Below are 16,702 nucleotides of genomic sequence, written 5' to 3'. Positions count from 1 at the left end.
GGTGCCTCCACTGTATCCTAGTTGCCAGTGATCTGCATCCCCAGTGGAGAACAAAAAATATTGGTAAATGTCACTTTTTTTTACTTAATCTTTTAAATTGTTAATCTGCTTTCCAAATGAAAAACACTCAAGTTCACGTATCTTTATTTTTAATACATTACAAATTAGTGTTCTTCAAAATTTAATCTGCAAGTGTAGAGCACTGACACTGATTTGCCACAAGGGGCCTAAACCTCAAGGAAATACACAGCTTCACCTATCAAGCGGTGTACAGAATAACTTTTGTTATATGATTTTAAATTACTTGAAGCCATATAGAATTAAATATAACCTACAAAGAAGGTACAACCCTCTTTTCGAAAGAAAAACTATGATCGAAATGTTATGTCTTAAAATAACTTTGTTCTTAATATAATAAAACCATGATTATTATTATTATTAATTTCTTAGCAGACGCCCTTATCCAGGGCGACTTACAATTGTTACAAGATATCACATTGTACATTATTTCACATTATACAGATATCACATTATTTTACATACAATTACCCATTTATACAGTTGGGTTTTTACTGGAGCAATCTAGGTAAAGTACCTTGCTCAAGGGTACAACAGCAGTGTCCCCCACTGGGGATTGAACCCACAACCCTCCTGTCAAGAGTCCAGAGCCCTAACCACTACTCCGCACTGCTGCCCTTGATAAGCTCTTGCCTGTAAAATTCCAAAAGTTAACATATCAGCACTGACTACAAATACCATTTTTTTTCCCCCAATTAACAAAAAATCCAACTGCCATTGCAAAAACAAGACCAGATGGTGACAGTAGTGTACCATAAAATAATTTTGTTATGATCGTAAGGTCCACTAGAGGGTGCTACAATCACTGCATTTACAATCCACATTTCATAAGAGTGAAACATTTCTCGTCAAATCGCAGAATAATGATACCCTTTTCACTACTGTTGCACCTGGTTGTGGATTTTTAGATGGTGTCGGGGTTAAATTGAGGAAGGGTCTGTAACTGTCTGTAAACAGGAAAATGTAAATTCTTAATCAGAAAACACAGTACATATTTAAAAATCTGCAGTCTCCTATACACAATGATTGGTGTTTAGTAAGTAAACTTGGCTTGCCTTTTTCATAATGTGTACAAAGAGAGAGATTTCAAACTAATAAATCGTAAGTTTAATCACAATGTACTGGTTTGTACTTGCCTTCCACAGGAAAGCAGTGAATTTGGTATTGAACTCTAAAAGTATATGATACAAACTTTTTAAAACTGCTTAAGATAAATGATTATAACAAATTATTTTCATTTTTTAACATACATTTTAAAGTTGCATATGATTTAAGGGACAACTAGCAGCGATTCTGGTTTATCAATAAAATAACAAATTACACTTTGACATTCCTGAACTAAAGGCTCAGTTTGGAATTTTAAAAGTTATAAGATATTCCGGGTAGGCTCCATCATCACAAAAAATAACAAATATAAAAGGCGTCTTTTCATTGTCGACAGCACAGTCACAGAGATCGGAGTTTGGATCGTTGGGGTTGACCGGGGTTGGCTCCTTTAAGTTTGTAATTCCCTGGCAAAGTTTCCCAGTGATTACCCTGGCTCTGTAAATGTATTTGTGCCCATTTTCATCTGGGTTGGAGTATGAATTGTGACAAGAGTAGGATGCCTCTTTGGCAAAGTAAGTTCCTTGCCCAAATCTGGTAGCTGAAAAAAAAAAAAAAATTATAGTAATTGTGTCAACACTCATTAATAACCGTAGTGTTCCCTTTCCCGAGGAAAGACACACACACACACAAACACAACCGGGAGACAAGTCCAGGAGAAATACCTGTCTTTCCAATGTAGCGAATGTAAAGCACAATGAAAACACTATCAGACAGAACTATAGGATGATGATGGAGGGAAGACCAGGCTTTGGCAGCAGAAGGACTACGGTGACGATGTAAAGCAACATAATTAAACAGGAAACACATTCAGAATCTTCCTGCTCTGTATCTAAGCTGTGAGTGAAGATGCCTCCGTTTTTACACGGGCTGCTTCAAATTGTTATTAGGTCTTAAAATAGAGGCAATTTTCTCCCCTCTTCTAAATATCAAACCAGTATTTTGTTAAAGAATATAGAACCGCAGTACGAGGCTTACCGTTTCTTCCACAGAAGCTTCTGTTAAAGCCTGTTTTGTTTACTCTCTGACAGATGTCTTTTGTGGTCCCATGGTAAAGAATGCGCTCGTTGGTTGCTTTTGGATACTTCCTGTCCAGTGTCTGCTTTCTCACAGCATAGCTCTGCCACTGTTTCAGGTGCTGGATCCTCTCAATCTAGAAATTCAACAAGAAACTGCATCAGAAATCAATACATACTGTACATGCTTTCAGTCTCTCCATACATGACACTATACATTACATATAAGAAATCAACCAATCACTGTATGGAGTAGTTGGCATCTGGACATCCTGAATGCCACAGCTTACAATATCCATGTATGTAACAAGTAATGCATACAAATTCAAGAAATGTTATTGTATTTGTTTGGTAGTTCCTTACCTGTACTACCTCAGCATTTGGGGAATTGCATGATTTTACAAACTCTTTTGAAATTTTCAGGAATTCCTCAGAGTTCGGTGCAAGCACAATTATTTCAAAATCTTTATTCTTCATGTCAGTCCATGATTCTGGTTGCTCAATAATGGCTGAAAAATCAGGAATATTGTTAATGTGGCAATAAAAGTATGCAGAAAGGAATCCAGTTAAAATGAACTTTTCTATTGTATGTATTTCATAATTATGATATACAATATTTCTCTATTTCCTCTTATTAACAACAACTTTATAAACTTTAATATAGTTTATATTAACAAGCAATGGAAGCAGTGATGATTTGCAAGAGGATGTAAATGAGGGAACATTGCACATGAGCTAGGGAATAAATGAACAGTGTGCTCACCTCTTGATAGTATAGTGGCGCATAGACAAATAAAAGATAGGAATTGTTGTTAATAGTCCACACTCTTTGTATCACTATATGAAAAATGTAAAAAATAAACATCACCAAGGGAACCAATGCGTTGCGCAGAACAGACCTACCTGTCTCAGAATCAGTCAGGGGCATCCTTTTGATTTTGATCACATTTCCTTTCTGATCAGCTTGCTGCATCTTCCCCATGTCGACTGTGTAAGATTCCCCATCGTGACTGTACACATAGGTCTTCTCCTTTTTGTGGTAGGCCACCTCCAGCTCATAATTTATTCTGGAGCCGAGTGCCTTAGGCTTGCCATGGATAAATATCTCCCAGCGGACGGTTTTCTTCATCCTCTTTTCTTCCTGCTTCCTGCCATCCCTTTCCTTAGCGTTCTGAATGAGTTTGTTGGTCGTCAGGGCAGCGGTCAGGACGTCATCCCGTTTCCCTGACACCGTTATTTTCCTCTGTCCTATTTCCAGTTGGATTTGCTGCTTCTCACACAACTGTGCTATCTGCTGTCTTTCTGCGTCCAGCAAATGGCTGATGTGTTCCGAGTCGATGTCACTGCTGGAGCACTCTTCAGCGATCAAGTCCTTGATGCATTCCTTCACCTTGGAGATGCCATCTTTAGATGTGCTGTACACTTCCACCGTACTAACTGGATATTTCACTGTCTTCACTGTCGGGCTTGTGTTTGAAATGATTGCTTGGACTCGACTTGAAACAGTTTTAACTGGTGCTGTAAAGAAAGCCCACAGACTTAGTATTACTGATAATGTTTCTGACATTTTTGTGTTACATTTTAAGGCTTGTGAAATGTATTGCGTTAAAAGCACTGGTAGTGAAGTCCACTCTTTTGCCACAGAGAGGGGGCAGCACAAGCACTGGTTATATCTCAAGTCAGTCCTGGAGCAATGACCCTAACAGGTAAAAGGTAGCAGGTTAGCAGGTTTATCTATACTGCCTGCAAAGGAGCCAATTGAGCCACATTGTGTGGTGGTTTTGTGGTGTGGCTAACATATTAACTCTGCATTGTGTACAAACTATCGTTACATTATCCGGGAAAAAAAGCATGCAAAGCATAAACAATAATACACATAGTTCATACATTTAAATATGGTACATTTTGAGCTGTACTGTTGTATTTCGGGACACCCTGTCTGGTGTACAGTATGTGTAGACTGATTTCTAATTGTTATGCAACAGCCACAAAGTCAGAATGCTTGTCCAGTTTCTTACCTTGTGGAATGGCATGGGGTGTCACCTTTTTAAACTTCTCCAGACTCTTTTCAAATTCAAGCATCATGTTTTGCTGGAATATGACAATGCGGACAACACTAAGAGAAGGTTTCACGTGGTCGATGACATAACTGCTGACAGCATCGACCATGGCAGTGGCTACTTGAGATGCACTTAAATTACCAGCTCCTAAAAAAAAAAAGAAAAAGTAAAAAGTAAACTGATTTAATATATTAGTCAGAAAAAAGAAAAATGACAACTTTTTAGTTAGACTTTAATATAAGCATATGAATAACCTTTAACATCATATCATATCATATATATATATATATATATATATATATTATATATATTACAGTAGACAATACGTCACCTGTTCCTAGTGCTGGGAATGAGACAGATTGGATCTTCATATTTTCACAGGCTTTCAAAACTTTACACATAGACTGTGTAATTGCTGGCACTGTCGTTTGTCCAACCATGTGTATGATGTGTTTCACTTGCAGATTTCCTGGTTTGGTGATTGCAAAGCCATCACTTTGCTGGACTCCTATTAAAAAACAGCCATGGTTATTGGATTAATAATTTATAATACTTGCATTTTTTAGTTTATACCTGATAACAGTCTCCAATTATTTAAATGGACATAAAGAAGTTAAAAGAAAATGAATGTCTCCTTACCAAGAGCTGTACATTCATCCACGACCAACTGGCCTGCAGCTTTCAGGATAGCTCCAGATACTCCTGCATGCAATAAGAAAGAGCAGCCTTCAATACCGTGTCAGTCATTTCAAGGTTAATGTGTTTGCTCACATGCTTTGATTTATAGAAGTAAATTTCACACATTTTCATCCTGAACCATTATCAAATGTTTTTATGAATGATGATATTCATGCATATCGTTTGTTTGGCTAAAAATCTAAAATGATAAAAAAGACAATATACTGTACATCAGTGTGCAATCAGTCTGGCGGATTACTGTATCTGTATTTCCTGTAAAGCATCTTCTTTGTGTGCCATTAGTTTGAGCTGATTTCACTATATCCATTTCATTGCTTCTAATTGCTCTGGACTCTAACACAGTGCTATACGATAGTCGTACAGTTAGTCCATCATTGACTATATTGCATTACATTTTTTTTAAAACCTCACAAAAAAAAACACTTACCAGATGTTAAGTTGAGAGTGGTACTGGTGCTGCTTACAATTGCATCTGTTTTTTCCTTGGTGATGTCACCACATACAGCCTGAACTTTTATGGATCCAATTTTTATTTCAATATTTTTCACCAATGGGAATAGATCTTTAAAACCAACACATACATTAAGTATATTTTATAATACAAATAGTTTACATTTACACTTTAATAAAAGTAAATCAACTGTATGGTAATACGGGATAGCAGGGTAGATCCATACTGATTGGAAGAGAGTATAAGAAATAGGGGTGAAAATGCTAATATATTCTTAGTATTTAATGTAAAGTTTCTGTTTTAATCGTCAGTCAATTCTTTGATTTGACTCCACGGACTTCTGTTTGATAATACAAGCATTAACATTGGGCCATACTGTTAGACCTGTGTGTCTTTCTTTGGTTGTATCCAATATGATTGCATTAACAATATTTCTTTTATGCATATAAAACATTTTTGAACGAAACCATTTGTCGATTTTATTTCCTTACAGTTTAGAATGACGGTTATATACTGGGCAAGTCAGCTTATAGCACAAACAATGCACTTCAAAGAGTATGATAGCACGCAAACAAACAGAAATTGAACTCTTTTTGTTCGTCTGTGTTCTAAAACTAAATGGCATTAAAGCAACAGTGTAACAAGACTATTCCATTACCTTCATATTCACTCTCAGACTTGGAGTCAGAGTCATCATCGCTATCAGAAGACTCATCCTGGTAGAAGAAAACAGTTAGGCCTTAAATGATGAGTAATCAACAGTCAAGGCAGCCTCACCTCGTTCAGCGAATATTCGGTGTGAGGAAATGTTTGTTTGACTTACCTGGGCTTCAAGGGTCCACTTCGTCAGTCCGTCGGTAAACTCGTCAAAGATTTTGTCTTGAACCACAACAATGTAAATTAACTTGAGGATTGAAGCCTTCTGCAGAGATAAATGATTCTTAAATCCTTGCAGCATTGACTCGATGACACCACTGGGACTTAGTCCTCCTGCACCTAAACAGGAAAGAAAAAGTATTCACACACAGTGCTGTATTGTCCCAAACCACTTTACTTCACAAGCCCTGCTTTGTGTTTCACTAGAGGTTTACCAATCCTGCCCTGGAGCCACCGATAACACTTTCCTATCACATAAGTAATTAAACATGAGAAGAAATAAAATAAAAAACTGATCCGGACTGAAACTGCTAAGAAATAAATAAACTGCAACTCTATAACGGTAATACAGAAAACTGTCACTCGACTTTTAGAATCAATCATTCTGCATTCTACAGCACTGTTACCTGTGCCTTTTAGAATCAATCATTCTGCATTCTACAGCACTGTTAAATGTGCATTTTAGAATCAATCATTCTGCATTCTACAGCACTGTTAAATGTGCCTTTTAGAATCAATCATTCTGCATTCTACAGCACTGTTACCTGTGCCTTTTAGAATCAATCATTCTGCATTCTACAGCACTGTTAAATGTGCATTTTAGAATCAATCATTCTGCATTCTACAGCACTGTTACCTGTGCCTTTTAGAATCAATCATTCTGCATTCTACAGCACTGTTACCTGTGCCTTTTAGAAGCAATCATTCTGCATTCTACAGCACTGTTACCTGTGCCTTTTAGAATCAATCATTCTGCATTCTACAGCACTGTTACCTGTGCCTTTTAGAATCAATCATTCTGCATTCTACAGCACTGTTACCTGTGCCTTTTAGAATCAATCATTCTGCATTCTACAGCACTGTTACCTGTGCCTTTTAGAATCAATCATTCTGCATTCTACAGCACTGTTACCTGTGCCTTTTAGAATCAATCATTCTGCATTCTACAGCACTGTTACCTGTGCCTTTTAGAATCAATCATTCTGCATTCTACAGCACTGTTACCTGTGCCTTTTAGAATCAATCATTCTGCATTCTACAGCACTGTTACCTGTGCCTTTTAGAATCAATCATTCTGCATTCTACAGCACTGTTACCTGTGCCCATTGCAGGAAAGGAAACGGTTGTGATCTGCTTCTTCTCGCACTCCTGAAGGGCCTTTTCCACCTGAGATTCTATTCCTGGAAGGGTTTTTGGTCCTACCATTTGTAGAATAAAGTCACAGCTCAGTGATCCTCCACTTGTCACCACAAGCCCATCAGCTGGCTGTGAGCCTGAACAATAACCAAAAGACACAGAGTCACCCTTACAGAACAAGAATAAGCAATTTCAGCAAAATGGATTTAGAACAAATATTTCAAAATGACTTCATATGGTAACACATTGGTATTATAAAGTATGAATTAAAGTGTGTATTAGTTCATATCATTATATATTAGTAAGATTGGGATTTTCTTGAGCTTAGCATAGTCAAATATTGTCAGAATAAAATGCTTTTCCATTGAAAGCATTTTATAGGTTTTCATAAATGCACGATGTACAGTAAATAGCAACGTTCACACTACTATTGGAAATGGTCATTATACTGTTCTAACTTACCAAGTGCTTTGCACTCATCTTGAACTGAACTTCCAGCTGCTTTAAATATAGCTCCTGATACACCTGCAATACAAACATAACTCATCAATTCCTGACATCGCACTGTTAAAAAAAAAAAACATCATACAACAGAGGGAGGAGAAAAACCACTTACCACTGTTTAAATTCAAAGAAGTATTTGTGGAGTTAACAATCCCTTTAACAGTTTCAGTAGTAATATCACCTTTCTTAATGGTTACTGTGACATTGCAGATTTTTACTTGAGAGGGTGACTGCATGCTTTGAACATGAACTTGTCCTAAAAGAAAATGGGGTGTAAATACAGTCAGTCAGTCACAAATACCTTTTGTTATTCTCACAATAAGGCTTTACTTATAAAACGTGTATATTAAAAACAAGATCAATCAGTTGTTTGCATTAAAGATTTTAAAAACAAGTGATGAATGGACAATACCTTGATTTTTGAAAGACAGTACGGAAGGCACAGTTTGGGGCCCAAAAGCAGATGCTTGATTGGTTGCCTATAAAAAAGAACTAGTTTATTATATTTCTGCGGTTCACTGCTGCCTGTGATTCATACCATTTAAATAGCTGTTGTCTTTTGTTTGCATAGAAACCATACACATATCTTTTCAAAGGAAATAAAAAAAAAGATATTTACTTTTGTGTTCCCACTTGACTGCAGATTTCTTTCAGCAAAATAATCTTGGAAAGAGTCGTACACCTTCTGCTCAAAAGCAACCATGAAAATAGATTTAAGGCTGGTGGAAGTTGTTTTTGAGAAATAGTTCTCAAATCCTTTCAATACTGAAACAATTGAGTCTTTGTGTCCAATAGCACCTCTTCCTGTAAAAACAAACAAAACAAAAACAAAAACAAAAGCCAAAATAAATGAATAGAAAGAACATTTCCATGCTATATGACAAAAACTCGAGATAATTTAATTAAAAAGAGGAAAAACCTCTATATCCCCCTCGGTCATGATTTTATATTTACATTTTTAGAAATTTTAAAACAGTTTGCATGAACTCAAGAAGTATGGAAATCAAGAAGTTGCCCTGCCAAAACTTTGAAAAAACATACATGCATTATAAAATAGACACATAGATAGAAGATATAGTGGACATTGTTGTACATATTGGGGTCGATTCCATTAACTGAAACAGTAACACTGTTGTAACCACTTTACAGACATGCTGAATGGGTAATCACATACCAACTATACTGATAACATATGTGAATTAATTAGTTTATTCTTTGAGAACAATACATTGTACATTTATTAGTTTGGAAGACCAAAGTAACTTTAAAATGGTGACCATCTTAATGTTTTTCCAAACCTGTGCTGTGGAGACTGGCCTTTGCTGGTGAGGGACAGCAATGCATTCCCTCAGACTAGAGTATTAGTGTAATATTGATCCAATCTACCAACAGTAAAAAAAAAAGACACTAATGCTAAATAAGAATCATTTAAATGTATTTATTCTGAGTATATAGCTGTGTACACTTTGGACATTGAATCAGTACTGCTGAGCACAAATTTGGGGTTCATGATATGTATTGATTTATTGTAAAAGGATTAGAGCAGGGGTGTCCAATCCTGGTCCTGGAGAGCCCCTATCCTGCAGGTTTTATAGATGTCTTTACATCATCAGTGGCTAAAGATCTGGAACACCTGTTAATTTTGACTAATTAAGCCAATAATTGGTGCAATTAAGTAATTGAGAACTCGGTTGAAACGAAAACCAGCAGCCCCATTAGCTCTCTAGCACCAGAAGTGGACACCCCTGGATTACAGACTCATTACCTGTCCCTATAGCTGGGAACACTACGCTGGTCACGTTCTTATTATCACACTCCTGCAGAACCTTCTCCACAGACACTATGATGCCTGCTGCAGTGGTCGGTCCCACCATATGGATAATGTGCTTGCAATTGAGGTTGCCTCCTCCTGTACACACAACTCCGTCACTTGGTTGAGAACCTAGTCAAAGAGAAATAACATTTCTATTTCTTCAAATAGCACCCATATGAAGTTTGTTTTTGCATGTAATGCGCAAATTGGTATTAAAAATTACATCTTCCCATATTTTAAATAGGATTACCCAATTTCGTGCATTCATCAACAACAGAACTCCCTGCAGCGTTCAATATTGCTCCAGAGACACCTGCAAAAAGAGAAGAGTACACGATTACATTATACCTTCAATTGTGGTCAGATCCAGTTCAGGTTAAACAGCTTTGTGAATCCCCCAATCATCCATGATCACAGAAGAAGACTTTGCCTGAGTGTTACTCACCAGAATCCAGATTCAGACTGCAGTTCGTTGAATTCACTATCGCATCCACAGTCTCCTTGGTGACATCTCCTTTTTTCAGAGTTACTGTTACCCCAGATACATTAACAGTTGGCGCTGCTGGGGCTGGGAATGGGACAAATAACAAAACACCCATTAAAATGGGAAGATGAAGGTTTCATATTCCTCTTGAGAGAAACACAGATGCCCATGCATAGTTTCATCAACACTGGACAGTCGATAGGAGAGACATCTAGGTGTCCACATTAACAACACTTGGAAGGGGGGGGATTGTAGCCACAATGTACAATTCTTTCTTACCTTTTAGCAGAAAGGAAGGAACTGTGGAAGCTACAGGTCCTGGAGGAGCCGCTGTAGCTGTCAGTGCAGGTAGAGTTGCAGCTGCTTTCCCTGTTGCATTAGTTTGTCCCGGCTTAGAAGCCTAAAGAGATTAAGCAGACAATATTTTCATTATGCAACATTCTATATTTTACATCAAAAGATACATCATTAAAAAATAAAATAAAAAAACATACAATGTGTATCAGGCAAATAGGTATGGTTATAATTACCATGTCTTTCACTGCAGCATTCAATTGTTGGATAATCCTGCCATCAGGTTCAATCACATAGATGTCTTTGAGATTCTGCAGGCTGCTCGGTTTGCTCTCACAGTACTCCAGGATTGCCTTCATCACGACTCGGGCGCTTTCACTGACTGGGAACCCAAAGCTTCCACAGCCAAGAGCTGGAAGCGCAATGGAAGCGCACTGATTCTCCTCTGCGGTCTGTAAGCATCGATGGACTGATGAGCTCAGGTATATATTTTCCATGGGAGTCCCTCTTACTGTGTAGTTACACTTTCCCCATATAGGAGTCACAGCAACAATCAATATTTTTACAGGGAGCTTTCCTTTGCAGGTCAGTATCACCTCCCCAGCTCCTGTTGCTTGCCTGTCTTTTATGATTGTCTCACAGTCATTCCTTATTTCATCCCCTCCAACACCAAGAACTTCCTGAGCAATAGGGTTATCAAAGGTTAAGTCACTGTTTAACGGACACACTAAAGCATCCACCTTTCTCTTTGTTATGTGGCCTTGGGCAATGTATAAATGAAAAGCATCACATAATTTGTGAGAGTAGGACTGAGCTGCCAGAACAGGTAAAGCGGCGGGTGTGTCCTGCTGAATCATTAGCCATAACATGCATCCAAACTTTTTTGCCCTAGCCTTGAGGGTATCTTGATGTTTTTCAAGCACCTTGGACTCTCCTGCTTTGTTGTACGAGCACTTTTCAAAAACAATCAAAGCTATCTGCTTCTCCACAGCAGCCACTGCACTTTTAATGTTGTCCGCAGCGGCGATGACCTTCAACCCAGGGGAAGCCTGCGTCCGCACCGGCAGTATGGTGACATCCATGGCTTTGATCTCAGGTACCTCGGACACCTTCATGCAGCTGTCTATGAAGTCTACCTCACGCACCTCTTTGAGGGGGATAACCTCAGTAACAAGCCTTTTGTTTTCAAGATAGCCTTTCAGCTTCCTTGTAACATCTGCCACAACATTGGAGAAGCCGGCTAACGTTATCTTCGTGTCAGTCTGTGTGATGCTGATGCCACGGCCACTACTGCTAGAATCTACCTCCTCTTTGAGCTCACTGAAAAAACGATTCCATTCATCATTTTTGGTGGCTTTCGCCTGATCAGGGGTGAGACTGATGACTTCATCCTTTAGGAGTTCTTTGATTTTATCTTCTGCGTTCTTGGCGTCATTTTGCACAGCCAGGATCTCTAAGGATTTGTGGTTGAGTATGGCAGCTCTAATGCCATTCTGCAAAAAATGATCCAGCTTAAACTCTTCCAGATCCAGTGACTTTAAAAACTCTGCTGTACATGTTGGCAGGTTTAGTGCTTGAGTAATCAGTGTTGACTTGGCCTCTTTGACGACTTTTTCGGCTTTGTCTACTTTATCCCTGTGTCCTTTCAGGTATAAGGCCAAGGCTCCGTCATCACTTGAACTTTCAACGTCTTCAAGCTTGTCGTAGACTAAATTCCACAACAAATTTAGTTCTTCCCTGTTTTTCACAATAACCTTCCTTTCTATGGTGGTTCTTATCTCTAACAGCTTTTGCTTTGCTTTCTTCACACAGCGCTCTACTTTATCTCGGACACTGATAACTTGTTCCTTCCCTCCAACCAAAACAAGCATGCTGGTGGAAGCTTCAAAGGATACTTTTAAATCAGTGTTACTTAATTCCAGGCACTCATCTGCTATTTTCTCCCATACCTCCTTTTCTATTGTAAGTTTGTGTACATTAAATTGATCAAGAAATGAATGAAACGCCTGCTTGGCATCACTTTCCCAGCTTGAAGCGACTCGATACAATGACAGCGAGTCACTGTCAAAAGTGTGTTCCAGCACAGCTTGATGAGGCTGTATCTCTCCTTCATTGTGAATGTGAACCTTACAATCAACGGCCCTTAAAACTGTCTCAAGCTCATCTTTGTATTTCTTTGTGCAATTGATGTAATTGAGAAGCAGCGGGTTCACAGGGAAGGCTGTCTTACTAGGAAGGTTTGGAGGGGGACAGGTTTCTCCAGTCACAGCCTTTTGGAAACGCCTATAATACAGATGAGCGGTCAGCCGCACTCCACATAGCATATGCTGTTCTTTAGCAACTCGCTGTGCAACTGTTGATACAAGCACAAAAACACATGTTACACAAGTTTTATTAACAGACAAGTTTTTTAAAGACGAATTAGGTAGTATGCAGATGTACTAAAAAGAATAAACATTTCAACAATTAAACTGAGATACACAACAGGTCTTACCTATTTTTCTCATAAACTAGGATTTTCCCTAGATGCTTAGCTTTAAGTCAGTAAGATTTCTGCCCACTAGGGTTTCCAGAAAGCAGAAATCCCCCAATTACAGTAAAGAGAAAACCCCAAGAAACTGTGAAGTGCATTGTAAAGTTTACCGAGATAATCCTGAAATGTTACAATGACATCTCCGGTCCCCGTTTCACCAGTCACTGATGTTATTGTTCCCCCTTTGCTTCTTTTGAAATCTGAAAAATACAGATTCAAGGTGTCTTCCATGACATTGCTGGTTTGCCCTCGAACCAGGACAGAGTCAGTGTGCTCCAGGCGTGATGCTGCAATCTCCTTGTTTTGCAGCTTTTTTTTGGAACACTTCTGCAAAAATGATTTCACATCTGAAAAAAAAAAGAACCACTAAATGTAAAAGCAAACAATACTACAGGTGTAGGTATAGCCTTCCACTACATTCCCTAAACAAGTACAGAATTGGGACTGCATATAGAAAGTCTATGTATTGTACTTCTGTTATAGTTTAATAAACATTCAAACTGTTTTGTGATTATCCACCTCTGAATCATATTTAACATTTATTCCTAGCATTCACATCTCTGAAGCACTGAAAAAAGTTACACAAAGATATTAAGACATCTTATCTTATCTTATAAAAGGTTGTTAAAACACCTTATACAGCATAAACAGAAGAGGCATTTGCTCACCGATATCCTGTTTAAAGGTAACCGCTATTTTCAGCCCCTCACTGTCCAGCACCTCCCAGGAGTGCTCAGCTCCCTTGCTGCAGCTAAGGATGTACACAGAAATGAAGCTCAGCTTGGTGTCCTCACTGAAGCCTGTCAAAATGAACCTTCTTGGGTCACACTTCTCTTCCTCTTCCTTTTCATCGTACAATTCAACAGAGACGGGGGAGCCGTCCACAGTGTGCTCTTTTACATGCAGCGCTTCCTTTAGCTCTGGGAACACACAGAACATGTAAATGTCTGCAAAATGACCAATGCAGTCTGTCCTGTTCTCACAGTAGTAGTGTCCTAACTTCATGTTCAATGCACAGTAAATGGATGAGAGAAGAGGGAAGCACTGAGTATGCAAGACAGCATTCTGGTGTCCTGGAAGGTGCAGCACTGTACACAGGAACTCAAGGAGTTTCAGTATGGTTTATTTTCTACTGGATTATATAAGCATGGTAACGCACAATAAACAGAGTACATGAATACCAGCTAAGCGCTCCAGTCACAAGAAGTCTGTTTAGTTGATAAAATAAAGTTTGATATTCATGAAATTGTTGGTTCCTGTTATTAACATATATATTTTTTTCATAATAACACTTATTCCAATGGCACCCTTTATCAATAATATAATTAAGATGATGTTATCTTGAGATCTTGCACATTGGTCAACATTTTGCATTGTATGGTAGTTTCTGGTAACTGTTATATTTTGATTTTAATTTAAAAGGATAAGAAAAGTAAAGAAAAGCAAATTCAAAGCAAGAGATACAATGTAACAGGTGTTACACTCGCGCTCACTATTAGAATGCACTCACCATTTTTGTTTGGACACTTCAGAATCCACCTGTTCTCATCCTTTTTGGTAATTTCAATATCTTCAGAGTATTGCTCAAAGTATAGTCTGAGGTATTCTACATCAACAGGGCCATTGCTGCTGAGTAACACCGAGTAATCTAGGGAGACAAGGGGACCTTCTCTTATCTCTAACAGTCCAGGTTCTAAACAATACGACTGTTCAATGAGTGGTGCAGACATTCGAAGGATCCTCATGAGTGAAATTACATCAGCACTTCATGAACGCTCAAGGAGTATTCTGTTTATATACCTTGTGCTCATTACCCGAACATATCTTTTGTTGTCTTTATACTAATGTGCACTTCAGAAAGCCCAGTTGAAGTTATCTGTAATAGTTTCATGCTTTAAACCAGTGGTCGGCAAATCCAGCTGAGTGAGAGCGGAGCTTCAATTAATATTACTGCAAGGGGGCTATCATGGGAAAAAACCTGAAACAGGTGTAACTACAAAAGGGTGATTTTACCCTAATGTCTTACTTTACAAAAATAAATGTCAAGCCTTATCATTATAGCACAGTGGAAATGCCTTAGATTTTGAATGTATATCAAGCTAGTGAACATTTTAAAAGTCCTTTTTGTGAATGAACTAGGGGATTTCTAGATAGACTAAAGCTAATTAATCTTACCTCCTTTATGAGCTGGTATCACTGCCTCTTCACTAATGGTCTATGAAACAGAAAAGAACATCCAAACATTGGTGTCTAGTACGTATTCCTTGTATTAAATTAGAAATAGAAATAATATAGTACTGTAAAATACAATGTGTCATTACAGGCAACAACCCCCAGCTCTAGAAAATGAATTGGCCTCACATAACAGTCCATGCATGTATTTCTGCATGATATCCATGAAACCGTATTAGACTGTTGTTGGCTTTTTTCAATATTCTTTCTGAATATCAGACTGTATTTTATTCATAACAAAATCTGCATTTGCATTTTCTTAAGACACTGAAGGAATATGAATAATGTCGTATAACACATTACCTTTGTTTGCCAGCTTGCAGTAGCTTCTCCTAATTGCACACTATTTTCCAGTCTAACAGACTGGGCTATTGGTTTTACTTCATTCTGCGCATCTTCAAATGGTCTAACCTGGAGCCCCACAACCCCCAGTTGCTTAAAATCAACTTTGTGGATTCCTTTGGCCAACACTTTGTTTTTAGCTGAGAAAAAAATAAGGTAGGCATGCTACTGTATCATTTGTTAGGTGAAGACAATAATTACAAACCAATCAGTGACAGCATTATACTTCTGACATCCTCTGAAATCTATTTATAACCTACATTATATAACCTTGAGTCTAATATGTTAATCATAAGAAGACTAACCACAACTTTTACAGGAACTCCAAATACAGTATAGTTTTCAAAACGAAACAAAAACATATACTGGTACGTACTTTAAAGACAGTAGTTAAAAGTCTCGCCCCACTAGGAAAACTAAATATACTCTGAATACAGTAAATAACAAATTGGGAACGTTTGAAATATTAAGCACTCTATGTTTTAAATGTAAATTGTACGTGATGTAAAGCAGAACTTCAACAGTACAGGCTGCAGCTGTAAAAATGAACACTTACCTTCTGCATCCTTATATAAAAGAAGTGCTTTTCGTTTGTCTTCGGGGTGATCCCTAATTTCTAAAACTTCTCCTCCTGATCTCCTCTTGTTTTGGAAATATAAAGCTAACTTAGGTTTTATAGAGTCAAAGGTGTCAGGAAGATTTTCCACAACCAACAAGGAAGCATTCTCAGCCATGTATTCCATTACGTTTTAAAGGTAACTCGATTTTTTTTTTTTATCTACATAAAAAACATTTATATTCATATTATTTTAAAAAATATGATAATAAACAAAGTAATTAATATTTTGGATAATGGTTAAGAGTACCTACTGACATTCTTTAAAATGTACTCTGATACCGTAAACAAGAAATACAGTATGAACCGAGTTGCTGCAGAGAATATCGAAACTTAAAAAAGCACTTTTAGACACTCCCATACTCAATGACGCAATTAGATGCTGCGCCATAATATACAGTTGGACTTGTTCTGTAGGTTGGGACTTTTTATTTATTTATTTATTTATTTAGCCTTTGTAATG

At 37.8% G+C, this 16,702-nt stretch overlaps 1 protein-coding gene across 1 annotated transcript; it reads right to left on the bottom strand.

Annotated features, from left to right (window-relative positions):
• Positions 1–127: 127 nt before the first annotated feature.
• On the bottom strand, positions 128–16,555 carry LOC117403784 (protein mono-ADP-ribosyltransferase PARP14-like). The gene is made up of 26 exons (XM_034006201.3): positions 16,180–16,555; positions 15,585–15,763; positions 15,225–15,264; positions 14,560–14,697; positions 13,718–13,969; positions 13,160–13,396; positions 10,753–12,869; positions 10,502–10,622; positions 10,184–10,306; positions 9,989–10,051; positions 9,691–9,867; positions 8,545–8,729; positions 8,338–8,404; positions 8,038–8,181; positions 7,884–7,946; positions 7,382–7,558; positions 6,232–6,404; positions 6,067–6,124; positions 5,385–5,519; positions 4,898–4,960; positions 4,590–4,766; positions 4,217–4,405; positions 3,102–3,716; positions 2,562–2,707; positions 2,161–2,335; positions 128–1,723 (listed from the first exon to the last, which is right to left on the bottom strand). Exons 1-26 carry the CDS (start codon positions 16,364–16,366, stop codon positions 1,425–1,427), a joined length of 6,300 nt encoding a protein of 2,099 aa, XP_033862092.3. The 5' UTR covers positions 16,367–16,555; the 3' UTR covers positions 128–1,424.
• Between the last annotated feature and the right edge of the window lie 147 nt (positions 16,556–16,702).

Source organism: Acipenser ruthenus, chromosome 10 (assembly GCF_902713425.1).
Source record: "Acipenser ruthenus chromosome 10, fAciRut3.2 maternal haplotype, whole genome shotgun sequence".
Taxonomy (NCBI): Eukaryota; Metazoa; Chordata; class Actinopteri; order Acipenseriformes; family Acipenseridae; genus Acipenser; species Acipenser ruthenus.
The sequence above is the reverse complement of the archived record's forward strand: the minus strand, read 5'-3'. Positions and strand labels throughout refer to the sequence as shown.